This window comes from Denticeps clupeoides, chromosome 5 (genome assembly GCF_900700375.1).
Source record: "Denticeps clupeoides chromosome 5, fDenClu1.1, whole genome shotgun sequence".
Classification (NCBI taxonomy): domain Eukaryota; kingdom Metazoa; phylum Chordata; class Actinopteri; order Clupeiformes; family Denticipitidae; genus Denticeps; species Denticeps clupeoides.
Genome location: NC_041711.1, coordinates 30246525 through 30274088, shown reverse-complemented (window position 1 = coordinate 30274088; position 27564 = coordinate 30246525). Strand labels below are relative to the sequence as shown.

Here is a 27564-nt window from a genome sequence, read left to right as displayed (position 1 = left end):
CTGACCTCGTCCTTCTGTCAAACAGATACTGTTTGCTGCAGGGTCTGCTTGTTATTGTGTTTTGGTGTAAGGCTCTTTGGCATCTTGTCATCATCCACCCAGTCTTTCACATTCAGATGTATCATTTTCTCCGAACTGAAAATCCTTTTTATCTGATGCTGTGTCCGGCGCGTAAACAGAATGCCTATTGGCAAGGGTCTGTTTTTCATAAGGTTTGACACATGGCGTCTTGTGATGAAATTCTGCAGAAGCGATACACTTCTAGTTTTCTAATGGAAGTGCGGATTGCTCAGATAAGATCCCACTGCTTTAGAAAGGTTCCCATCCAGGAATGTGATCAGATAACACACTGGCTGAAGACCAGAGACACCCATGAAAGATGCAGGTGAGAAGATCCCAGTGTGAAGATCCCAAATAGCAACCTCTGTAACTTTTACATTTAATGTGTGAGAGTAATCTGTGAGGAAGTAGTCTGGATGATTCACTCAATTAAACTTCATTTGTCAGTAGGGCTGCGACTAAAAACTATTTTCACAATCTACTATTCATCAACTAGTTTTGTTATGAAATGGCTCATATTTAGCTACCAGCTTTTACATTTAGCATATGGTTATTTAAATTATTAATATGTAATACATTTTTTGTAATGTAATACATTTGTAAATATGTAATAAATGTAATATTTTTTTGCCAAGGACATTAGCAGGCACTTTGTTTCAATACTATACCAAGAAACGTCAGCATTTCAACATGATCCTGGATCAGGCTTTCTCTCTTCTCTCCTGCATATTAACAACAGCTCCCTCTTGGCTGCAAATTGAATGAAATATCCCAGAAACTAGAGTAAGCAAACAAGAGTATGCACGTGAGACATTAGCGTGTTCATCACAGACTCTAGAGAAGCACAAACACAACGAGATGAGAAGGAGAGAGAGAGAGGGAGGGAGTGAGAGAGAGTGGGAATGTATGTGTGGATCACTGCATGTGTTGCCTGTTCATGTAGCTCGTTACACCAAAACACATACAGGTATGGGAAGTAACTACATAAATATCTCAGCGTTGTTCTGCTGCCCAACAGGTCCTTATAACAGGGCTCTAGGTTTGGCCCTACATAGCCACACCTGTCTAAGGCTGGAGCCCTGCTGTCAAGCTGATTGGTGCCTGCTGTGTCCCCAGCGGCACCCAGCCAGGACAGTAACATCCCAACCCTGGTTTACATACATAGATTTCCATTGCGTTAAAAAGCAGTTATTTGTCTGTCATTATTGGCACCCCTTTTAAAAATGAAGGAATAATATGGGTTATAAAAATGCTCCACTGCTCTATTGACTAAAACCAATCCCTCATAAACCTAATGGGCCACAATTATTGTCATTTTTTATTAATAAGCAACAGTGGAATGAGAAACATTGTAACAAAGCATATTTCCTATTTAAAATGGACATTGTTAAATCAGCTGGAGACTATAGGAACTGTCCAGCTGAAACCTATGATTTTCTGACAAACTGGAATACAATTGTGAAGAGACACAGAACTAAACCAAAATCATGGCAAAGAAGAGAGAAGACTCGATCAGTGGTTATAAAAAAATAGCTTCTTGCCCAAAAATACCTATTTCTACTGAGAGAGCAATAATAAAGATGATATAAATGATGGATTTCATAATATCTCAGGATGTTTTAAATCAAATCCTGGTTCCCTCTGGCAGCAAAATTAAACTGGGTCCTCACTGGATCATCCACCCAGAATAATTGTCATGCCACAGCAGGGTGAAAAGGAACAAGTGCATACGCTTGACATTTTGGGAAAACGTGATTTTTAATAAATAATGCCAGGAACCCATATACATAATGAACCAAAAAGCACACATAAAACAACATTAACGTAGAACATGGGGGTGTGGGAGAAACTAACATATTCAGATTAGAACCCAGTGCACCAGTGAATGGGCAGCAGTCCCAATAAAAATCCAAAAGAAAAAGGGAGGTTGTACAAAGTATTAAATGCAATATAACAATTGTGCCATTTTTTTTTTTACAAATATGTATTTCATAATGAGGGATTTGTTTTGCTTTGAAAGAAATTTTTCAAAGTCAGTCACAGCAAACAATGTTGTTTATTCCCCCTCATCCAAAAAAGTTTCAGGGGACCTCCATCACCACACCCCCTTTTCCACTGCTCTGGTTCCTGTGCCGGTTCCCAATTTTGGAATGAGTGCTGCGCTTTTCCACTGAAACTTTGCTTGTGATCCTGTGACGCGAACACTTTGTCCTGATGGTGTTGCCCAACATTCTCCTTAACCTCAGCAGTCGAAGGTGCAAGGGTTAAATGAATAAGCTAAAGTAACCATTCTTATAACATTTAACACTGGTGTATAGAAATGGCTACAAGAGATGGGGGAATCTTTTGATTATTTGATCTGGTGGTTACATGTCATGGGAGGGAAACTGTTATTAGAAGCAGCACACCGGCATTTTTTTTTTTCAGAAGTGAGCAAGCCTACATTATCTCTCGCAATTGAGCTTTTGCTGATTGCGAGAGCTTTGTTTGTGGTGGAAAACGCTGACCATTTTAGATACCGGCCATAGTGTAAAGCCAAAAATGTTGTAGGGAAAACATTTCATGGAAGCAAATATTGCTGTTAAGGTTTAGAAGCTTGAATTCTTTCCCCTCAATTCTAACCACACTGGTACACAATCATAAACACAACCAATCAGGACCCTTTTTACTCCATGTTTTCATCTCACTAACTGCTGATTCAAGTAAAAAGAAATAATTGACAGGCAAATCATGTGTTTTTCCAAACGTGTGTTGTGAAACTTTCTTTTCCTCTCTGGTGAAATGCTCGAATTTGATAAGAGGGTCAGTTCAAGAAAACAGGAAAAAGAAGACCATGTGGAGAACATGATTCCTTCCTCCTATAGTACTCCAAGATCTCTAATTTGCTTTGTGGTGCCCTGTGAGGTATCATGGATAGTAAATGGCACTGTTGTGAATATCCACCCTTACAAGGTCAATATGTGCCGCTCCAGTGGAGAATGCCCCTTTGATGAAATTTGCGTACCCATGTGAATGTGGAGTGTCTCTCCAGCGGTGAAAATGTGGTGCAATACCGGAAAAGATAAAAAAGAAATGTCTCAGAGGAGTACTTGTACACTTAATCTTGCTCAATTAAATAAGATCAGTCCTACCTTAAGATGATGTCCAGTTCCCTATTCAAACATCATATACTTCCGCACTTCTACCTTGGGAGCAACATAACGTCTGTTGCTGAAGCTTTTGGCCATATCAAAAATGAATTCCGCCTATAATTAGATTACAATCGGTAAGAAGGGATAAATGTTACACTTACCTGAGTCTTGTGCTTCAGATGGATTAAATGCAGTCTGGGACAGTGTTTGGACAACGGTAATTCACCACATGAACTCTACAGCATCTACTGCATTTTCAGTAACCATCCATCACTCTTGGTTGATTTATGAAAATGGTGTTTTCCATGGGGGAACAAAATAAGATAAATCTCTGGGGCTCCTAAATGGTTTTGAATTGTGTGTGAAGCTGTAACTGTCAGGCATTGAAGCATGTGTCTGGTCCACCCAGTTGTCTGCAGAGCAAATACGAGAACAAAGACGGTTACTTAAAGCATAGGGTGTTACTTCCTTTGCCTAAATTAAACCAGAAGTAAATGCATAAAATGTGAGTATGTATTAAAGCAATATGAAGCTTCCTTCTTTCTTTTTCTTTCTTTTTGACATCTTACATAAATGAAAAAGAAGTGGAAATGTATAGTAAAAGAATTTCTTCTTTTTATATGAACCAAATAAATTTTTTCGGGGAATGAAATCCTGGGAAATGAAGGACTTCAGAGTGTGAAGATGAGGGCGATAAAGCTTTCTTGCCTGGAGTGATTGTAGCAGCACTTCCTAGTTAATGATGTATGAAGGCGCTTTGATCGCGTTAGTGAGCAGCGACCTGGGATTATGCTGAAAAAAGTGGGAAAATGTGTTCATGCCTGCAGAAGACACGCTAATTATGAAAAGTTTTTTTTTGCACTACTATTATTAAAAACATTCCGGAATTGCACATAAAAGCAACATTTTCATATAGCATTTAATGAGCACATAAACTGAGATTAAGGGGTATTGAACCGCACTGAGCAATAAATGTATGTCCGTATAATATATTTAAATAAAATCAACAGTGTTTCAGTTGCATTTCAGTCAGATAAATGGATTCCTGTGCTTCATATTATTTTATAAATTTTATACCCATACTTATTGTTTCATATTATTATTAGTTTGACAGCTTGTCAAAAATATTAAACCCAGTCAGTCATTGTTTTGAGATTATGCTTCTGTTTTAGATAAAACTATAGATTTTTTTTCCCACAACCTTAGTGTTGAGGTATGTGATACCATGTGCAGCACTTAAATTGCCTTCATTAAAGGCCAGGTCTAGTTTTCTACTCGCCTGTAAAAGATTTCACCCACATGAAAAGAAATGAAGAGAAAAAAGCCTCTAATTCTTGCACAGTAAAGGCATCTTGCTGCACTTGTGGCAAAGAGTTTACTAAAAATACACATGATGTCGTTTTCAAACAGTCTTTCTTTGAATTATTGCTATTCCAAGAAATTGTTCTTATATGACACTGTAGAAAAACAGTTTCGCTAATGGAAGTCCTCCATCTCATCAGAAACTTGCAGCAGGTTCTCTAACTGTACTACATTTGTCTTTATTTGTGTTTCAGTTACTTTATTATAAATTCTAATAAAAGCATGTACATTTTTTTTTATTATTTTAAAAGTCTAGCAAATGTCCAAAGCTTAGAGAAATTAACAGAAACTATCGAACTTTAAAACTGACTCTGTATTAACGTTCAACTCAAGATTATTTATGTTCTTTACTTTGAAAATGTTTTGCAGGTGACTGACATACTGCAGGTTCTAAAGCTGAATGTGCTAAATGAATACATGTGAGAACCTGGAGTATGTCAGTATGTAAAACATTTAATTAGATTGAGAGGAGATGAGAACATGTGGAAAAGAAACAAGTCATATTTATTACACTGAAAACATCTGCATATGTAAGCCCATTGCTGGCCTTTACTTCATGTTTAACTGGCATATATAAAATGTTTAAAATATTATTTAAAAGGCAGGAAATTGTTAGTTAGGAATTTAAACCAGCTGGAAGTTTATACGTAGAGAGAGAGTATAAAAAATATTCTAAAGTAAAACAAATGCATGCCATTATATATTAATATTATAGATCAACTCAAGTGCCGCAATCTAAATGAAACTGCAGAGAAAAAGAAGAAAAAAGGATGTTTGCAACTGGATGATTAAAAATTGACAGCACTCAGTTATGAGCCTGCTTTTCTACAGAGGGCAGAAAGCGTCTTTTCAAAGCAAACTTTATATTTGTGGCTTGATAATGATCCACACTTCTAGAACAGATTGCAGAATTGGTGAAAGAAAGGTTCTGGCCAAACCTCAGTCCCAGTGAAACCTGTGGACAAATCTATAAACTTAAATATCTGGAATTTTCAGAAATTTCTTTACATTGCATATCCCTTTATCTTTAAAGCTATCTTCACCCCTAAAATTTACAATAGTGGTCTTTAATCTTTCTCTCAAATGTATTAATATTAACTTGAAATGTCTTTAAGAAAAAACTTGAACTACTTGTGTTGAACGTTTTTCATTCATTTTAAACAAATCAAAATACTTTCAACAACACAAAATAGACAGCGTGATAAAAATGCAAGTACAAGTAAAGCATTAAATTAAAATGTAAACATAGTGATATATATATATATACATACATATATATATATATATACATATATATATATATACACACACACATATATATATATATACACACACACACACACACACACACACACACACACACACACACACACACACACACACACACACACACATATATATATATATATATATATATATATATATATATATTTGCTCCTTTTAAGCGATGGGCAGCGGCGCGCTGTGTGTGACGTCACAAAAAAGCGCCGGTAGAGGCTGCGCGGCAAATTGAAAAAAGAAAACCCAGACAGCGCTGCATGATAGGACGCGTTTTGCTGTTCGGTTTGAGTAAAATCGCTGTTGTCGTGTATAGCCCGTGAACCATGTCGAAGAAAGCACCCAGAGCCGTGCTGAGGTCCTTGATGAAAAAGCGCTCGGACACGCGCATCGAGCCCAACGCGGACCTGATGGTGAGTTCTGTCCGTTCGGTTGTCGCTCTGCAACGTTACTGCGGCTTTGAATGAAAATAAATGTTCGCGTTTTCTAATTTTCTTTGGGCTTTCTTCGTCTTGTTAAATCGTGTTCAGAGATCACGAGTTTGTAACGAAGCGCGGATGCACAGGACCTCTGTACAGTGGGCAGTTAGTAGTGTCTTTTGCTGGATTTTTCTCTTACTCGTTAAACAAAAACCTAGATAACTCCACCTTCACAAAGTGATGTATGTCTGTGAAATGACACACGCAATGCAAAATGATAATACTGCGCTTTTGACGGTATGCGGTGTTTCAAAATAAAAGTTCCAAATGGTTCAATATACGCTCATGTAGCGCCTTTCATTTTGGGGTCAAAGTGCATGTGTAAATCCGTGTGAGTCTTGCACTTTGACACTCGTGAAAACCGTAAATAATAGGGTATGGGTTGGGACCTTTATTTTGAAACGTTGCATACTGTCAGAAGCGGAATTGGATGTATTGTTTAGCTTATTCACAATTTTTACGGCTGCAGCAACTGAAAAACCAACGTGTGTGTGTGTGTGCAAGTTCACAGACATACACTACTTTGTAAACATGTTGATTTTTAGTTTTTTTTGTGTAATGAGAAAATCCAGCGAAGCTCTATGAATGTCTGTCGCACACTTAACTTTCTGCACAGGGCTACACAACATTCCCCGCTTCTTGTAATGCTTTGTGGATCAGTCGCGATGGTTTGGGGTGAGCTGGACCGCAGAGTGAAGGCAAGTGCTTAACACATCTGGAACTCCTTCAAGACTGTTGGAGGACCATTTCAGGTGACGCTCATTGAAGCTCATCGAGAGAATGCCAAGAGTGTGCAAAGCAGGAATCAGAGCAAAGAAACGAGAATATAAAAGATTTCAGTTATTTCACCTTTTTTTGTACATAACTCCACATGTGTTCAGCTGTGAGAATCTACCAACGTAAATAGTCATGAAAATAAACACATTGAATGACGTGTGTCCAAACTTTAGGATTTTCTGTACTGTATACAGAAAGTTTCTGTATACAGTATCTTGAAGTTTCCTCTAAATCACTATGTAAATGTGAAACTCAGCACTTTATTGCTTAAAGTTACACCAACTTAAATTAACCAATGCTTAACGTTGTGAATCCATTTATTTTTTAACCAGTGTGTATTTGTTTGGGTTGGCCTAGCATTTAAGGAAGAACCACCAAGGGCAAGTGGTCGCCACCTTTTCTCTAATATAACAACTAATTCTTAAATTGAAGTGTCCTTGTTTAGAATTACTACCAGAGTGGTAGTAGCCTAGTGGGTAACACACTCGGCTCTGAACCAGAAGACTCAGGTTAAAATACCACTTATTACCATTTTGTCCCTGAGCAAGACACTTAACCCTAAGTTGCTCCATGGGGAACTGTCCCTGTAACTACTGATAAGTCGCTCTGGATAAGGGTGTCTGATAAATGCTGCCAATGTAGAATGACCAGCCATGCCTTTTTAATTTGGAAATTGTCCGGTCTGGGTTTTAGAGGTTTTCTTAACGTTTTTCATGTCGTGACGTCATACACGCCTATTCCCTTCCGGTTTTTATTTTTGTCTCTGAACCCGAGTTGTCTGTGAAGCACGGATACGTTTATGCTTGACTGGCTTATAAATTACGCAATCATTTAAGATCTTGTAATTGTACAGGAACAGCCCGACCATCAAAAGCGGTGCTCGGTAACACAACTGCAGGGCATTAAGGAAGCGGTCTCACCAACCACAACAACAAATCTGTTGCTTAGAGACCGCTTGGTGCGTGTGAGAATTAATGGCCTGTGGGTAACCCTGTAGCAATAAGGAAAAAATGGCACCGTTTGCCGTGCCGTGTGAAGTGGCCGTCCCAGATGTCGCAGGAAGGTGCGGTGTCGCTGCCGTTACGTTTGACTCGATCCAGATGCCAACCACTTCACAGTGTCTCAGCAGCATACAGTAGTTTAGCTGTCACGCCAAAAATAAGATGCATCATAACCTCAAAGCTTTCCATTTACAGTAGGAAAGGGCACATAAACGCAAACCTTTGAGGTTTATGGTTCAGTGAGATGTTACCGGGAGAAGTCAGAGGAAGACAGTGAGACTGTTTAAGGGAATCACTGGTTTAAGTGGTTTTAAAAGATCCCAACATTGGCCACTATGAAAGTAGCGTGACCACAATGTGTGTAATAGGTTGTTCTTTGATGGAAGAAGTCATTAGGAGGAAACTTTCATCTGTTTTATGCCCTACGTTGCCCACTACTGTATAGTTTGCAAGTATTTATAAAAAAAAAAAAAAAAAAGATCTAAAGCCTTATTTGTTGTGTGTTAAACAATATGGGCTAGTGGGGATCACACCAGTTATAGAAGGGGTGTGGACCCTAAACCTTGGACTGCTGGTTTCAGTGATTTGGGGTGCACCAATCCAGAGGACCGATCCAATACAATATTTAAAAATAAGCTGTTTTACTGACTCTTCTATGTTAAAGGAATCATCAAACTTAAATGCTTCACTGAAATACTGTTTTGTGACCATATAACAAGATAACAATTGCACTATTATATGTATAATATATATTTTGTTTTGTTTTTGAACTTATTTCTCGAATATTAGGATCCAGGTTTCTTTTATACACTTTAATCACTGGTGCAGTGTGAGGTCCTCTCTAAAACCTGCAACCACTCTGGCCCATGACTGAAGAAATGATGGAAAAGAATTAAAGACTCAAAAGAGGCATTATTAGAAGGATGTTTCTATGTGGCATCTCAAGAACTCAATTGATGGCCATTTGAAGCCTGTCTTATGCTGTACTAAAGGTGTCTTAAATAGGTGCCCCATGTCAGAATGAGCACTCTTGCAGATGATGAAAAATAATCTCATTGTAGCCACCATCCTATACAGTCACGTTTGAGGTTTGGAATGATTTAATTGAGACATATGAGGAAGGTTTTTGTCTCAATTTGCTTTGTCTTCCAATGCCTAATATTGAGTCGTTTTAGCTCCGCTAATGTTTCCAGCTCTGCGCACTGATGCTCCACGTAAAAAGATGAACTGTGGTACAAAATGTTTAACATGATCACATACTTTACCAGGGCTTTTCAGTCTCAAGCACCCTTTCATAGTCATATTCATATGCACTTGGTTATGGATGCAGTTAGCGCTGCACGGTATAAACTGTATGTGATATGAACCGCAGAAATATCCAAAAATACAAAGTTGAAATCATTAGGTTTGGGCGAGAGCACAGAGTTTAAAGGTAATAAAAATACTGCAAGCCTTCTATCTGTTTACTCCGGGTTTAGTAATGCAGCATGGCACGGAACCAGTTGGGCAGGTGGCACCGACTGGGTACTGACTCTGCGTGTGGAAATGACCAGGGGCGTCCTAGCCTGTTTGGTGCCTTGCGCAAAAAGGTAGTCATGATTTTAAAATCTTGGAATCCTGGATGAACTGTATGATTCAAATATGAACAACCAAAGTAGCTTTTTTTATATTTACAATATTTTATATTTACAATATTTGTAATGTTAACTCTACAGCCAAATACAGAAAATCCTAAAATGTAATATAATCACTCGCATCATAAAAATACCTGGTATTTCACTAGCATTATGGGTGTGACCATCAACCAGATATTGTTTTATCTGGTATACAGTTATGCTATGTGTTGATGTATCTGTAAATTTCTGCAGTTTGCTGCTACAGTGCCTTTGCTATGGACACACATGTTACCCTACTTTAAAAAAAAGTTGCATTTTAAATTCATGTGGTATTTGATGGTTGATTTGAAAATGAAAACAATCCACTTCATCCTGTAAGCAAAGCTGTGAAAGTGTCTGTTTTCCTTTTCCTGCTTGTTCCTCTGCTGCAGAGAACCCGTTTTTTTTCTGCATGGTGTAGGTCAAAGTTTAGGGAAAGCATGGCTTGGATTGTTCGAGCTTCGCTAATGAAAGTCTGACTTGCCTTTGCGCTTGTGCAATGGATTGCAGACCACCTTTTATTTACATTTGTGGCAGCAGCGTGAACGTTAGGCCTGTGAAGACTGAAGAAGTGTGCTTAATGCTACTTTTGCTTTTGAAGTAGCTACATGGCAGTGGTATTCGTGCCCTCCCTGTTTCCAGATGCTGACCATATTCATAAAAAGTCTGTGAAAAGGCACAATTCACTTTAAATGTATTCAGTCAGGTCGTCAAGTTTTGGCATGGTCTCTGGTGGGCAGCACTTCCATGCTTCTCAGCTTTCGTTCCCGTCAGATGCTCGTAGGGCCGCCTGTTGGGGAAATATTCGGCCCAGATGACCTGCTATTAAGGAAATTGGGTATTAATAGATTTAAATTGCATCCAAATGGCTATCATGCAGATGCAGAAGGAAAGCATTTCTTTTTTTTTCCCTGTTGAAATCGTTAGTAGCACTTGGGAAAACTTGTTGGATGTGGTTCAGAGGCTTTTTGCTAGGTGATGTGTGTGTGTGTGTGTGTGTGTGTGTGTGTGTGTGTGTGTGTGTGTGTGTGTGTGTGTGTGTGTGTGTGTGTGTGTGTGTGTGTGTGTGTGTGTGTGTGTGTGTGTGTGAGAGAAAGAGAGACCGACTGTGTTGAATGTCTAATTTGGCTCTGAAGCTGCATCGGTGTCCAGCGTAGCAGGGTTGTGTGTGGCGTGGGCCTCTGCAGTTCTGTAAGCATGTGCTGGAGACTAGTCAGTTCCAGGCCAATTTCATTTACATTTATCAGACACCCTTACCCAGAGCGACTTTCAATCAGTAGTTACAGGGGCGGTCCCCCATCTGTTTCATGGTCGAGTGTATTACCCACTAGGCTTCTACCACCCTCTGTCAAGAGGAAGAGGAAACGAACAGGGCAGATTGTTATGCAGTATTTTCTGAGAAATCTGAGTGATGGGAGTGCAGAATTACTATGCTGCCTCGTGGTCTCTTCATGCCTTTCAGTCACTTAGTGTTGCTAAGTGTGGGGATATTTCTCAACTCTCGATAAAACGCAAGGTGAAAGATTGGCTAGATCCTACCAGAGCCAAATTTTTGCTTCGCTTATCTTTGTTTCCAGCGGAATAAAGATTCGGCTCCTGAATTTATTTTGACATGGGTTTACCTCTGTTCCTCAGCCCATTTTCCATTATGGTCTATGGTCAGGCTTTTAGGGTCTGCTTCCAACAGGCCGTTTAAAAGTTTGATCTTACTTTTTTGATGTCTGTTACTCAAAGAGAAACTAATCCTGATATGACTTGTTGAGCTACATATTGCGACTGACTTGGTATGAATTCTGGTTACTGACAACTCAAAGGGCTGCATTGGTTCACCATATCTTGCCATATGGTGAACCAATCTGATCTATAGTAAGACAACAAGCTGGATGCCTGAAGCTGGGCTTTGCAGAATCTCATCATGGAATGCATTGCGACATCATTAGTACTGTTACTTTTTATTTAAATAATTTGAGTTGTACATCCGCTGCAACAATTAAATTCTTTTATGTAGCTAAGGTAACACTCCTAGGCCCACGTGACTACAGAATCCTGAACTGCCAAGGTGCCTCACTTCTCCCCTTTCACGCTGTGTTTCACCAAGGGTGATTGTTAAAAGCTGAGGACCCATTTCGGTGGGTCACCGCGTGCTGCAGTGTTTCAAATGACAGTCACTTTGCTTCTTACCTCTGAGCCAGGAGCACATGAGAGTTTGTGGGTGTGTGTGTGTGTGTGTGTGTGTCAGTGTAAGAGCTGATGTTTGTGCGTCTGCAGTGTAGTGTAGAGAACAAGTTTTGACATTTAAACAAATCCTGTTAAATTTTGATTTGTATTGTTCTTTAAAAAAAAAGTCTATTTGGTAGATGTAAAGCATACATGTGTTTTTTTTTTTTTTTTTTGTGTTAGTCCGTTTTTATTTTATTATTATAAGAGCTCAAGGAGCAACGTGTTTGTGCATTTTCTTAATATTTTAGTTCTGTTTTTGAATAAAGGGTTGGAAATAAATGCTTTTATCAGATTCTCCAATTAATAAAAAAAAAATGACATTAATAATTATTAAAATAATCGTTAGTAGCAGCCCTACTATATCCACAAATACATACTGCAAATGCTTTTAACAGTACAGTTGTGGCCATAAGTGTTGAGTGACACAATAACCGGGTTTTACAAAGTTTGCTGCATATACGCCAGAATGTTACTGAGAGTGAATTGCAAAGTCATGAACTTAATCTTTAAAAAATAAACATTTCCACTGCACTTCAGCCACAAAAGGACCTGCTGGGATGATTTCAGTTATCCTCTTTAACACAGATGAGAGTCATTCTGTCATGCTGATGAAGTTACAATAGCAGAGTGGTAGTTTTAAAAGGAGGGTGATGCTTGAAATCATTCCTCTGTTCACCATGATTACCTGCAAGGAAACACGTGCAGTCGTCATTACGTTGCATAAAAAGTTTCTGCTACTAAGATTGCTCCTAAATCAACTGTTAATCAGAACATCAAGTGTTGTGGAGAAGGCTTCAGGGAGCCCGAGAAAGTCCAGCAAGCACCAGGACATTTTTCATGATTCAGATGAAGGATCGGGGTGCCACCAGTGCAGAGCTTGCTCAGGAATGGCAGCAGGCAGGTCTTAGTGCATCTTCACGCATAGTGAGGCGAAGACTTTTTGGAGGATGGCCTGGTGTCAAGAAGGGCAGCAAAGAAGCATCTTCTCTCCAAGAAAAACATCAAGGAGAGTGATATTCTGCAAAAAGTACAGGGATTGACTGCTGAGGACTGGGGTAAAGACATTTTCTCTGATGAAGCCCATTTCCGATTGTTTGGGGCATCTGGAAAAATGATTGTCTGGAGTAAAGTGAAGTGATTGTCACATGTGATACACAGCAGCACAGCACACGATGCACACAGTGAAATTTGTCCCCTGCATTTAACCCATCACCCTGAGTGAGCAGTGGGCAGCCATGACAGGTGCCCGGGGAGCAGTGTGTGGGGACGGTGCTTTGCTCAGTGGCACCTTGGCGGATCGGGATTCGAACCGGCAACCTTCTGATTACGGGGCCGATTCCTTAACCGCTAGGCCACCACCACCAAGATATACGGTGAGCCCTACCATCAGTTCTGTCTCATGTCAACAGTAGATCATCCTGAGACCATTCATGTGTGGGGCCAAGTTTCGTAGCCTTGATGAAATTGTCAATAAATTAATAAAATGCTTGTAATTACACTTCAATACACCACAGAAATAAGTGACAGAACGACCTAACTAGAAAGTCGCATCATATCCATTTCCTTGTGTCTTTTCCATAATGAGAATCTGTGCACGAAGCGTACATTGGCTGATCTGAAGAAGTGTATTGAGTTTGTTGAAATAGCTTTATTGGTCCACTGTTACCTGTTTGGTCGCCGCATCATTGTAAAAGCTGTAGTTGTCAATGCGTGTGCTGGAAAGACAAGTAGGGCTTATATGCCCGAATTTACAGTAGAAAAATCTGCAAATGTCTTGACATTCATCTTCAAATTTTAATGAAATGTATTTTTTCCATTGTTTCATATTTCTTTTTTTTTGTTTTTTTGTTTTTTTCTTTAAATTAAAGATCTTTACCATAAATCAGTCCCACCCACCCCCCCCAGCCCTCCAGTAAAGTAAAAATACAGTAAATATTTTTTAGAAGAGACAGAAATGTGTCAGAAGAATGGTTGAATATTTTAGAAACCCCAGCAATCTACAACATAATCACGTATTAGGAGAAAGCACTGTTTAATTCTTTCACTCCTAAAATTAGGAGCAAAATTTTATCCGTGGTGCAGCCATGCTGGAAACAGTGTGGAGCAGTGAATGCAAATCATTCTCATGTATTTTGGTTCTGTCCCTTTGTTGTAAAGTCTTGGGAGAGTATTCTTATGACCATTGTCAAGATTCTGGGTTACCAAATACCTTGGTCATGTTGTTGTATTTTGGTTGTATGACAGGAACAGTTGTGTTAAAGGAAGATTGATATTTATTTAAAATTCTTTTAGTAAAAAAAAAAAAATACTATTACAAAGTGGTTGTACAATCCAGGTCCACCATCACAAGAAGACTGGCTGGAAATAGTGAAAGGAATATACAACATGGAGCTATTGACCCACAAGATCAGAATTAAGGAAGAGCAGTGTCATGAGAAATGGAAGATATGGACACACACATATACATATATATATACACACACACACACACACACACACATATACACACAGACATCTGTCAAATAAGGCAATCCAGACTATGTATCTTTTGTTCAAATGAAGAACAATAGAAATAAATTAATAAAAATATATATGGTCCCCCATATATAAGTCTTATATATAAGACCCCCCTCACCGTGCAGTGCAGACCTCCTGTCATCCAGCCTCTCGTGACAAGACTGTTAGACGATGAAGCCATGAAAACGAGACAATTTCCTGATTTAATCCCGCTCAGAATTGAGAAATGTCCCAGCTTGTACAAGGGTCCCCATGGGGTGGATTTGGGGGAATTGGATGTATTTATTTATTTATTTGGTAGACCCCCCTGCTCTTGTTGGATGTGAATTCTGTGAATTTCATTAGGATTCATTTATAGATGCTGATCCCTTCTTACAGAAGATATTCTGAAAAGCTGAAGACTTTAACTAATCTGCTGGAGAGGGAAATTTGTCTTCTGTTCTCCACAAGACTGATCCACAGTAGCTACTTTAGAATATGATTCATTTAGCAACGCATAAGTAATAATGACATGACACTGAAAAATTGAGGTCCACTGTAATCAAATGAAATTGAAATATTATTCGTCTACAGGTGCAGCTCAATCTGCTGCTGGTTCTGCACCGCCTAGCTGAGGAGTCAAGGGCCAAAGCTTTTGAGGAGAAGTCTGGCACCATCAGAGCTCACCATGTCAGAGCGGTTGCTAAGGTAACTATATTGCAGGACCTGTAATTTAGCCACCACCTCTGAGTCTGACCGTAGGATTGAAAGATGTAAGAGAAAGTCTTAGTTTTGGTCCGTGACGTAATTTTTCTCTTCAGAAATTGTTTGATAATACAGTTTACATCGTATAGACATGCATCGGTCGAAATGACCGCGGCTGTGGTCACCATGGGAATGCACTGAAGGTTTTCGCATTAAGTAAGTACAGGCGTTGCAGTGGGAAGCCCCTGCCTCTGTTTACCTGGAGGATCCGATTTTTACATGACACTCTTTTAGCAAAGCATTACAAGAGCACTCCAAATTATACTGTCGTTTCGAGAGGGGAGTAAAGTTGTTTTTCAAGCCTGTTTTATGTTCCTCTACCTCTGTAGTATCGGAAATAGTATGGAGTACAAACCTTAGTATCACTATAGCGTTTGAAATTTCGTTATTGCCCCATTTACCTTGTTCTCTGTAGAGCTTCGTTTTGAGGTCCAAGTTTCTGTTGGGTCGAACCTTCACACTGCTCTTTCACCAAAGCAGGGGTGTCCCCTGATAAAATGGATTAGATTTCAGGCGCTTATTAATTTAGTCTTTCCACATTGTTAACAGATGTCACCCATAGGCGCACCATTGATCCCTTCATGAGAACCTGTCACCTCCGTCAATATGGTCACTAGCCCAATGTTGTGCTCGTGGAGGATCAGTTTTCTCATACAACATGGACTGCCACAAATCACACTTGCATACCAGACTTGGGATCTCTTTGCACTGACTGAAAAGTCGCCCCCTCCCTTCATGTCTCGCACTGATTACAATAGATTACGATTACGAGTCAACTTTTAACTGTGGTCACACCAGGCTGGAACGTCCCCGCGGCCTCGCATCTCCTAATCACAGTGTACACTACAGATGATGGGTTGTGTGAAACTGAAACCAGACCATACAAAGCATTGTGCCTTTGGTCTACTGTACATACACACACACACACACACACACACACACACTCTCGTTCAAGAGATCTACACCGTTTCATAATGCTCCCGTTTCCGTGAACCTGACGGGCTATTACAGCTCTGAGAAAGCAGAGAGTGGAGCATTTGCCAATGTTGTGGTGTGTTTAACACCACAGTGTGCTCACTGCTTTTACACGGAGGTAAAATTTATTTTATACGGAATCTTGTTTGAAATGTCAAATCGCTCGCGCAATCCTGCAGACACGGTTATGGCAGGACCACTGTTATGTCCAGAATGACCAGTCACAACCAGCTTGTTGGAATGAGTCAGAAGTAGTGGTAAAATGTGGGGCTGTGTCCTCTGAGCACAGGACAATAGAACAATGTGAATTAGAGGGAACGAGGACTGGGGATTCAGAGAGTCATGAAGGCTTTTCTTCCTCTACCATTACAGAAACTGCTGAAGAGCGTTCGAGGATGAAGCTGAGGAGAAGGAAGTGTTTCCCCAAAAGGAAGAATCTGAAGACCTTCTGCTAGCGTTCTGTTGTCTCTGCAGACAGTGACTGACAGCCACCCATCTGGATTATGTTTAAATATCAATATATATATTCGTTTTTTTTGGGAGGGGGCCTGATTTTTTTTTGTACAAAAATCTTTTTATTTTAGGCGACGTTGTTAGACACGACCGGTTCGGGTACAAGACTTATCAGAACAGCATGTCGGTGGGCTTTCTGCTGTATTGAGCTATTACTTAATGCTTGTTAATAAAGTATTTATTTCGCTTAACCTGGCTCATGCATTATGGATGACACTTGTTTGAGTAACCGGATTGAGTTTCTATCTTCTTTCCCTGCAAAATAAATAAATACTTGGCCAATAGCCACAGCAACCATCTCACTTTCAGATAATGAATAAATGTGTTTTGTGTGTGTTTTTCTTATTATTAAATATACATGGGGTTTTACAATTTAAGAAAGGAATTTTTTGCATTTTGCCCAATCAGTGGGGGAGGTGTCCCCTGTTAATTAGATCAATCATTCTATTGGTTCAAGCTACATGCTGGGACTGGGTAAGTAATCAAAGCCAGCTTAACCTTGGATCCCATGGAAATTTTTGGGCTAGACGCATGCACGAGGGGATTCCGCCACATGCAAGTCATATCAGACAACCTAGATCATGTGACCTGGGAGTAACCCTACAATAATCCTTCTGTCAGAATTAATTGGGCAGTCTGGTTATTTGCTTATGAAAGGATTTGCGGTGACATGCCGTGATTGATAAAAGGTTATCAAAGAGACAACAATTTCTTTAGGCTGCTTACTTAATTCTCGTCCTTCAAACATTCCACATGTGTGGCATCAAAAGCAACGTTGCCGTTTTTGGGTTCATCATAGGGCTGAATGGTACAAGACACAAGGGGTGTGTTGTGATGCTTGATGGGTCATAGCAGCCCTTGAGGGATGTTCCTGGTCTGCAGTGCTCGGGTCACCACACACTGCCTACTTCTCACCAAGGTGATTAGTGAAATGCAGAGGACACATCTTGTTGTGTGCACTGTGTGTTGTGCTGCAGTCTTTCACAATGACGCTCACTTTACTTTCACTTCACATGCTAGCTGAGAATACGTTTGCAGCCTTTCAAAATTGAGCTCAGGTGCATCCTGTTTCTCCTGATCATCCTTGAGATGTTCCTGCAGCTTAATTGGCATCCAACTGTGGGAAAAAAACAATTGGACATCATTTGGAAAGGCACATACCTGTCTATATAAGGCCCCGTAGTTGACCGGTCAGAACACAAACCAAGCATGAAGTCAAAGTAACTGGCTCTAAGCAAAAAATCTGGGGAAGGTTACAGAAAATTTTGTTCTGGACTGAAGGTCCTAATTATCATCTAAGTGGAAGAAGTTCAAAACCACCAGGACTCTTCCTGGAGCTGGCTAGCCACCTAAACTGAGCAATCAAGGGAGAAGGGCTTTAGTCAGGGCGGTGACCAAGAACCTGATGGTCACTGTCAGGGCTCCAGAGGTCCTCTGTGGACCGAGGAGAACCTTCTAGAAGGACAACCATCTCTGCAGCAAACCACCAATCAGGTCTGTATGGTAAAGAGGCCAGATGTAAGCCACTGCTTAACAAGGATTTTGGAGGATTCCTCATTTGGAGGAAACCAGGTACCACCCATCACCAGACCAATATTATCCCATCATGCTGTGTGAATGTTTTTCAGATGCAGGAACTGTGAGAGTAGTCTGGCTAGCGGGAAAGCCAACCACTGCAATGTACAGCGACATCCTCGATGAAAAACTGCTCCCGGACTCTTTTGAACTCTGGGACTTTTGAGACTGGGGCAACGATTCATCTTTCTGTAGGCCCTAAGCAACATCCAAGATATCAAAGGAGTGGCTTCAGGACAACCCTGTGAATGTCCTTGAGTGGCCCAGCCAGAACTGGGACTTGAATCCGATTGAACATCTCTGGAGAGATTTTAAAATGGCCGTCCACCGATGCTTCCTATCCAACCTGATGGAACTTGCGAGGTGCTGCAGCGAGGAATGGCCGTAATTGGCCAAGGATCGGTGTGCCAAGCTTGTGCCATCATATTCAAAAAGGCTATAATTGCTGCAAAAGATGCATCGACAAGTTCTGAGCTAAGACTGTGATTTCTCAGCTTATGAATTTTTTTATTAATAAATTTGTCAACATCTAGTGAACGTTTTTTACATTGTCATTAAAGGGGGTTTTGTCTAGAATTCATGAGGAAAACAATAAGCGTATGAATGTCCATAACATTTAGACAAATATTTACAGAGAGACATGACTGCCTGTGCCTTGAATAACTAGTCCTCTGATTTTTGAGGGGAGATTAGCGATATTTATTAGAGATATTTTAAGTAGTGTTGGGTTTTTGTAAACTAAACCAATGAGACTAAATGTGTACAAAATATCACTAAAATGTCTTAATTTTTGTTAACGAGAAGAGACATTATTATTAATGACATTATAATTATGCAGCATTTCTGTGTTCTGCGTCTTCCCTTCAGTCGCACAGATGAACGTCACTTCCTCAGGCCGCGTTCGTGGCATAATTTAGATTTCAGAAGATTTCACTTGTGGTGGGTTAGCATGTGGCTGGGAGAAAGAGACAAAGTGACTTTTGGATACACTTTCTTTACAATGAAGTGGAAATGAAAACAACGTGTGGTCAAAAAACTGGAACAAACCAGAGCGTCTTCTGTGTCTGGGATGGATGTAGAGTATTCTTGAATCTATATGGTAACAATAATGTAATACTATATTATATTATAACCATGTTAAGGTCAATACGTCAAATAGCATTGTATTACTAAACTGGTACTAGATCATTCTGCTGAGACTTTTAGTCAACTGACAGGACAAGCCGTTGGATTGAAGCAGGCGTAGTATATTTACTGATGTTTCCCTGTGGTGACATCTTTACACACTTCATTCATCTTGAGTAAAAGGGGTAAAAAAAAAAAAAAAAGAATGCCATCCCATCCTGCAGTACGTTTTATATCTACGAACCATCTGTCTTGAGGAAAAAATCTTATTTACACATTTGCTCTGCCTCTACTATTTCACTATGCCCTTTTTACCTCGGCCAAATGACTTTTGTTGAAAATCTTTATATCTGGTTCAGGTTTTTGTGACTCATGCCGGGAAGTGAGCTAACGGAACTGATTCTGTCACTTTGGCAGGGTTGAGGCCATTTATTCTATTACTTACAGTAGCCATGTAGGAAAACCATGCTTCCTGCTCACTCAGCACAAGCTGTTGAGACACATTTTGGCCTGACAGGCTTGAGCCTTGTTCTCGGCCGATTCGTGCAGGGTATGGTGAGGTTGTTTGGTGTCGTCCTGGAAACAGTCCCCCGGTGACCTTCTGTGCCAGTCGCGAGGACTCTGTCTCCACCTGGGTTGTGCATGGATTGGCCCATGTCATGACTCAGAGCGGGAGTGCCCACATGGAAAAAACAGTGTTTAACAGGCCCCCAGACCTCCTGATCTCATCCAGTCACAATGGCACCAGGGTGTTGCAGTGCCAGGTGGGCGCCAAGCAAAAGTGAGGCTCTTGGCTTTAGCATAAGCTAAGAGATATTTAGCTTTAAAGTCTGGTGGGAAACAAAAGTACACTTGCCAGCACCTTCACCTCAACTTCTTGGAAAGTTCTTGGCCATCGCTCAGTACATGTGACGCACTTCTCCATCACAGGTTTCCGTTCTGCAACTGAATGTTCTGTTTGCTAAAACAGGGCCTGTTGCTGTCAGGGTCTGAATGGCTGCTGGTGTCAGCCCATGTTGAGCGTGGTTTCCATTTACCTCGCGCTGGACTTCTGGACACAATGCAGAATTTGCAAAAAAAACAAAAGTTTAATCAAATTAGAAATGCTGTATATCATTAATAGTAATCATAATAATACATATACTCAAAGGTTAATCATTTAGCTGCTTTGGCATGTAGTTGGTAAAAAGCCTTCATGCTTGACTCCTTGATGGCACCGTGGTTGCGTTACACAGCTGTGTATTTGTTTGCTTGCTTGGCTGGCACCCTTATGCGGTACATTTACCGTGCAGCTCTTAACACGTGCATATTTACACAGCTGGATATTTACTGATGCTGTTTCAGGTGAAGTCTTTTAACACAGGCGGGCTGGGCAATGGGGTACACACCACAAGTAGGATTTGAACATTCACAGAAATGTCATGGGTTGGAATAAGCACACATGCAGACTGTGGACAGAACATTTAATAGCTGATTAAAATAAGAGTAGAATGAAGGGGCAGGCTTGAAAAATCACAGTAAATCCAAAAAGGCTGAAACGTACGGTTAAACTACGTCAGAGTGGTGAGCTAAATGTCTTTAAACCCACTGTTGTTTAGCTGCGGCCTGTGGATAATTTTATATTTCCATTATTTGGTTGAGAATCCTGTTGTAAGTAGCTTGTCTAATATCTCACAGAGACCCCAACTCTGATAATGCTGAGATTCAGACCACCAGCCCACACCCACTGTACTGTACAAAGCACACATGTTGGGTCTGCTTCTAATCTCGCTTTTCTGGGGTCTTGATTTGTTTTGCTTGTCCAAAAAAAATGTCATTATGTGCCAAGGACCAACTCAGTGCAGATTTAATTAGATAACCACGAAATAGAAAGGATTTAAATTGGACATGGTGTTGTACAGACAGCCCCTTGGCTTAGCAAAATTAAACACACATAGTAAAACTCCGACTGTCACTCAGACCTGTCACATATGGCCACTCCATCACTGAATGTGACTGGTCTGACCGTATCCATCTTCTCAGTGTTTCTTCTCTCTCCTTTTATTTTTTCTCTCACTAAAAATACAGTTGAAAGCATGGCCTCACTGTTGATAGAAATCAGATTGCCTCCAGTAGACTGCAGTCTCAACTCTCAAGAGAAATGCACAGGCATCAGTTTGCCAGTTCAGTATGCCAGGTTTTGTCAGGAGAAGCTCAACTGTGTGCTTTGAGCAGCTGGTGATTGTGAAATGAAGATAAATGAAGAGGCCTGTTCTGATGGGAGTGAGCACAGGGCCTTGACAGCCACACTCTGGGCAAAGGTTTTGACTTTTCAAACTTTGAGCAGACTGAGGACATTTTGTTATTGCAAAATGGCCGTTGTGAGAAAATTTTCAAACAGGAGGTCCTTTGGGAGGTTGTAAAATTCAAACTGTGTCACAGTGGATCAAGAAAGTTTTCACAGCCCATCACATTTTCCACAATTTTCAATTACAGCCTCAAGTTTTTTTTAATATGATGCCACAAGCTTGGCACACATATCCTTGGCCAGTTGTGCCTTTCCTCATTGCATTACCTCTCAAGGTCCATCAGGTTGAATGGGAAGTGTCGGTGCACAACCATTTTAAAAGCTCTCCAAATAGGATCATTCAGATTCAAGTCTGGGCTCTGCTTAAGCCACTCAACAATATTCACAGAGTTTTCCAGGATTTCTCTGTACATCTGTCCCTCTGTCATGACTAGTCTCCCAGTTCCTGCAGCTGAGAAACATGCCAACAGCATGATGTTGCCACCACCATGCTTTACTGTAGGGACGGTATTGTCCTGGTGATGAGCGGTGCCTGGTTTCCTCCAAACTAGACGCCTGGTATTCACACCAAAGACCATAGAGTTTGGTTTCTCCTTCAGGTCCCTTTTTAGCAAACACCAAGTGGGCTGCCATGTGCCTTTTACTAAGGAGTGGCTTCCGTCTAGCCACTCTACCATACAGACATGATTGGTGGATTGCTGCAGATGGTTGTCCTTCTAGAAGGTTCCACTCTGTCTACTGAGGACCCCTTGAGCTCTGACAGAGTGACCATCAGTTTCTTGGTGATCTCCCTAACTAAGGCCCTACTCCAACAGTCTTTCAGTTTAGATCGGGAGCCAGCTAAGACTCCGAGTGGTTTTGATCTTCTTCCACTTACAGATGATGGAGGCTACTGCGGGCATTTGGTCCTTCAAAGCAGCAGAAATGTTTCTCTCACCTTCCCTAGATTTGCGCCTTGAGACAACTCCTTTGTCTTCATGCTTGGTTGGTACTCTGACATGAATAGTCAACTGTGGGACCTTATATAGACAGTTATGTGTCTTTTGGACTCCAATTAAGTTGCAGAAACAGCTCAAGGATGATCAGGGGAAACAGGAGGCACCTGAGCTCAATTACACAATACACAATACTCTGAAGTAGCTCATAAAAAGGAAATATGAAGTATGATAGTGCACAGTATAAAATTACAAATAAAATATTTTAGAGAAAAGGGAGCCTGGAATTACTGAACAGTCAGATAGAGAGAGTCTGGACAGATTTTTTTCCACCACAGTGTATATTATTTGTATATTTTTATTGTAGTTTGAAATTTGAAGATTATTATCTTGTAACATTAAAATGCAATGTGTTTAATTTTTTGTCGTTCAAAATATACAAATGCCCACCACCCTGCCTACTTTTTTTGGGTGATTAAATATTTGTCACATCATTGGCTTCTACACCCATAGTCGTGCTAGTACAAAATAAAGGAGTTCTGACAGAGTTCACCCCCAAATTCGCTGTTCATCAGACATACCTCAGTTGGACTTGACATTCTTTGATTGATTTTGCTGATGACTGAACCGCAGGAAGTTGCAACAACTGTTTGTTTATACCAGTTAGTCCCTGGAGAGCTTGTGACCACAGCTTCTCTGAAACAAGGGCTCTAATGCAGAAGTTTCTAGCATTTACGTGACCTTCGGAGGGAAATTGCAGATGCCTTTGATTATGACCTGTACCCTATTTTCATTAGTTAATGAAAATTGAGAACCTTTGAAAAGCTCATTATACAGCTCCAGACCCTTGTATCCTCTTATTTAATATTGAAACAACAATGCTTGGTGACTCAGGTTCCAGATGCTGGAGATCTGTAATGCCCGGCATGCATAACCTCAAGTGACTGAAGACACCTGCAGGGATGTTCATAACATCAGCTTGAAGCAACTTGCCACGACAGACTCATTGGCTCTTAAATCCTCCAGGTTTTGTCTTGCTGTGGCGAGAGATAGTGAAGCCACCCCTGATTTTTGACTCTTTCCTGGTCTTTTTCCAACTGTCAGAGCAAGTTGGAAATACCCAGGTCCAGAACTATTCATCAAACAGACTCCCTGGCCTTTTGCAGGGCCCTCATCATATTAGGCCCTTTATCAGGGTGTGCTGGCGCTGCACTCCTGTGTGTTACGCATCATCTAATTTTTGCCAGTGCTCTCTCTCTCCAGATTTCCTGGTTTTAGGGGCTCTTATGCATGGTCTAATTGAGTTTTCTCCCTGTGCCCGATTCCCATTATAAAAAAAAAACACTTACAGAGGTTTCATTGAGGCCACCTGAATATAAAAGGACTTCATGTGAATGTGTTCACATTTAGCATTAATTTGAAGTTTATATGAAAATAAGACTCCATAAAGTCTTCAATAATGCAGTTTGGAGAACCTCATAATCTTTGTTTTTTAGGGTGAAGTTGATATGGTATAAGGTTTTGGATCAGATTCCATTACCCTCTGAATTTTGAATATGGATGCACAACTCACATGGCGAACCTCTACGTGACATATATGATAGTTGTCCTCTCATATGTATGCATGCCCTTGTTTGCATCTTAAGAAATCCCAGATGTACTCTCCAACAAAGGCCAAACATCTGGCCACTGGCACCATGTGACAGGTCTGCAGTAGATTGGTGTAATGCACGAAAACACACTCACATAGACACACTCCACTCCTGCAGTTTTTCACTGACCACCAAATGCATATCGTCATGCCACAGAACACTCTGGCTCTCCTCGGGTCCCAGTTATTAATTTTTTGTGAATGGCACCCACTGATGTGGTTAATTCTGTGACTAATTTCATCCTGTTTTCTTCCAGTCGAATTAGTTTAGGGAGGGATCTTTGCCATTGTTTACCAGTGAAAATGTTAGCTTTGACACACAGTAGAAGCAAACAGCATATGAACGTTATTATTCTTTTAGTGTTTTTTGTGTGAAGCCATCATATCAGTGCACCACAAAGAACAACCACAGTAAAGAATATGAAGCATTAAACCACAAGATGTTGATGCCATTGTAGTAATGTATCCACTGGTTATTTATATTGGCATGCAAAGGTTTGGCCACTGTGGCTTAAGATGTCTGTTTCTGTGAGAATGTTAGGAGACGTATATCGCTACTAGTTAGTTAGTAGCAGAAATGCATTTTAAGCAAAACTTGTGTGCGTAACTCCACATGTGTTCATTCATAGTTTTGATGCCTTCAGTAAGAATCTACCAACGTAAATGGTCATGAAAATAAAGAAAACACATTGAATGAAAAGGTGTGTCCAAACTTTTGGCCTGTACTGTGTGTGTGTGTGTGTGTGTGTATAGATATGATATACATATCAGTATGACTCCAGAGTGTCGGTGTAGGTGAAGTGTGAGTGTGTCCCCTGAGTGAGAGTAACCTTTCCTTTCCCCGTCTGTTACGTCCCTGGACGTCCGCTACCACGTGTTCTGTGTAGCTGGCTGTGTTTTTGTGTCATGTCTCTTTTAGGTTGACTTCGTGGGAGGAGTTAAATCCTACAAGCTCCACCTACCATCTGCCTATACGTCACCACCACCTACATAAAGAGACTTCAGATGGTCTTTCGCGAGGTCCCCAGGGTCCACGTATATCTGCAAGGAGCTCCGTTGGGGATCTCATTTGTGTGTCTTGTTGCTTTGTGTGATAGACCCCTTTGGAGACACCGTCTCCATTTCCATTTGCCCAAAGTAGAGCCATATATGTTTGTTCGTCCAGTTTAAATAAAATGGCTTTTATTCAAAGCCCCTGCAGTGGGGTTCTGTAGTGTTATTCTACAACCTTCATTTATTCGTTTAAGTGTTTCATCTACTAATGCAAGCTGATGTTTTACTGAGGCTAGTACGGTCAATGTTAGCTATGTTACGTAGTGTAAGATTGGACATCACAGGAGCATACTTTTGTTTTGCATAGCGACCGTCTACAAGAAGATATGTGACATTCCTGTGCCAATTGTTGTGCAACACCTCTGTTTTACATGCCTTTTGTCTGACGGCAACGTGTGAAGTGTCGGCCGTCAGGACCGCCCACTCTCTTTGTCTTCCCCAAATGGGAGGCACCGGGGGCGTGACATCAGAAACGACAGGTTCTGATTGGTCAGTGACAACTTTCTGTAGGCCAGTGACTACTTCCTGTAGGCCAGTGACAACTTCCTGTAGGCCAGGGGTATAAAGGTCTGCTCACATGTGGAAAAGGGACTGAGCTTTTTTGCTCAGGGGTTTTTCCATCGGAATCCGGAAGGCTTCTGAGTCTTTTTCTCTTCTCCCATTTTTTCTCATGGCTTTTTCTCTCTCTCCCCCTTTACTCTTCTTCTCATTTTTATTTTCACTGTAACCTTGGTACCTTTTTACATTCAATATTCACATGTAACTACAATAATTATTTACCGATGTTAATAAATTAGAAACTGTTCATTTTTAACCTCTATTGTGCTCCAACTTGATGTTACCTGGCAGAAAGAGGCATGGCACAATCGAGGTTAAAAATGAACAGTTTCTAATTTATTAACATCGGTAAATAATTATTGTAGTTACATGTGAATATTGAATGAATATTATTCCATGTGATAATGACACTAGCACAGCCTAGAGAGGAAAACTGGTTTCTGATCTCAACCTTTCCATGACGAAACTTCACATGTTTCAGATGTGATCTTTGAAGCAGGAGTTGGGTCTTGACTCTTACCAACAGGCCTTCAAAATAGACGATTTATAAAGGCTACAGGGTGTTTGTAAATGTATATATAACTTTTAATAGTTTACTTTTAGGATCATTTCTGGGAGTTATTAGAACCAAATTCTTGTGGATAGCGATAAGGATAATGATATCTTCTGTATTGATTCTCATTGTGTTGCATTTGTATTGATGTGGTATCAGACCATAATGGTCATAGAAGTGTTATGAATGCAGTACCCCCAATTATGGAGGGTTAATTCGCCATTTCACTGGTCTCATGATTGTTATTTTATGATTATTAATACACCGCCATAACGGGTGGCAGTAGCCTAGTGATTAACACACTCCTCTAGCAACCAGAAGACCCAGGTTCAAATTCCACTTACTACCATTGTGTCCCTGAACAAGAAAAATATTCTATAAAAAAATAGAGGAACAATTCACTTCATTGCATTGCGTTTTGCCATGGGTTTTCTGCACATTTATTCAAATGGAAATTCATTTTGCAAATGGAAATTCAATGGTTTTTTTTAATAATAAATAGATTAAATAATAAATAGAATAACAAATCACTGAATTGCAAATCATTTTGCTAATTGTTTTTGCAAATTGTTTTGCACAGTGTCAGAACGCTCATCAAGATGGACCTTTACTAACTACGCCACTTCCTTGTTTAGGGCCTCACCACCCAAATTTCAGGAAGGATTCAGTGGTGTTCTCATTTAAAAATCATCTTTTGACAAGTTTAGACATTGCTTGAGTGGTGGGTGAGGCCTTGAATAAAATGCAGAAGTAATCAGACAATGGCAAATTAAGAAAATTCTGATTAGTGATCACAAAATGTAAGGTATGACTTCATAAATGAGTTGGCTCAGATACATGTTATGTTCCAGAGATTTCATAGAAGATCGTAAGTTGGAATGTGAATGTTAAAATGACCAGTTTTAATGAATGAGTTAGAGATAATGGACAGCATTTCTGAGATAACACATCTAAATTTATTGTGTAGCTATTCATTCAGACAAAAAGGAATTGCACTGGAATGAATCTTTGAATATACCTGAGAAATTCAGCTAATTCAGCTAAAAACTCAAAAGAGCATCTGGAATTGTATCCCTCAGTTTAAAACTAAAAGACTAATGTTGGTGTTAGTAAGT

General features: G+C 40.2%; 1 protein-coding gene across 1 annotated transcript; it reads left to right on the top strand.

Annotated features, from left to right (window-relative positions):
- Nucleotides 1-6048: 6048 nt before the first annotated feature.
- cenpw (centromere protein W) lies at nucleotides 6049-16903 on the top strand. The gene is made up of 3 exons (XM_028978783.1): nucleotides 6049-6244; nucleotides 15054-15167; nucleotides 16572-16903. Exons 1-3 carry the CDS (start codon nucleotides 6158-6160, stop codon nucleotides 16596-16598), a joined length of 228 nt encoding a protein of 75 aa, XP_028834616.1. The 5' UTR covers nucleotides 6049-6157; the 3' UTR covers nucleotides 16599-16903.
- Nucleotides 16904-27564: the final 10661 nt, after the last annotated feature.

What these genes read in the sequence shown, in the direction of transcription:
- cenpw (XM_028978783.1), top strand. Translation starts at nt 6,158, where the DNA reads ATGTCGAAGAAAGCACCCAGAGCCGTGCTGAGGTCCTTGATGAAAAAG. An exon ending in AGCCCAACGCGGACCTGATG is followed by an intron (nt 6,245 to 15,053) that starts GTGAGTTCTGTC and finishes ATTCGTCTACAG; the next exon opens with GTGCAGCTCAATCTGCTGCT. An exon ending in ATGTCAGAGCGGTTGCTAAG is followed by an intron (nt 15,168 to 16,571) that starts GTAACTATATTG and finishes CTACCATTACAG; the next exon opens with AAACTGCTGAAGAGCGTTCG.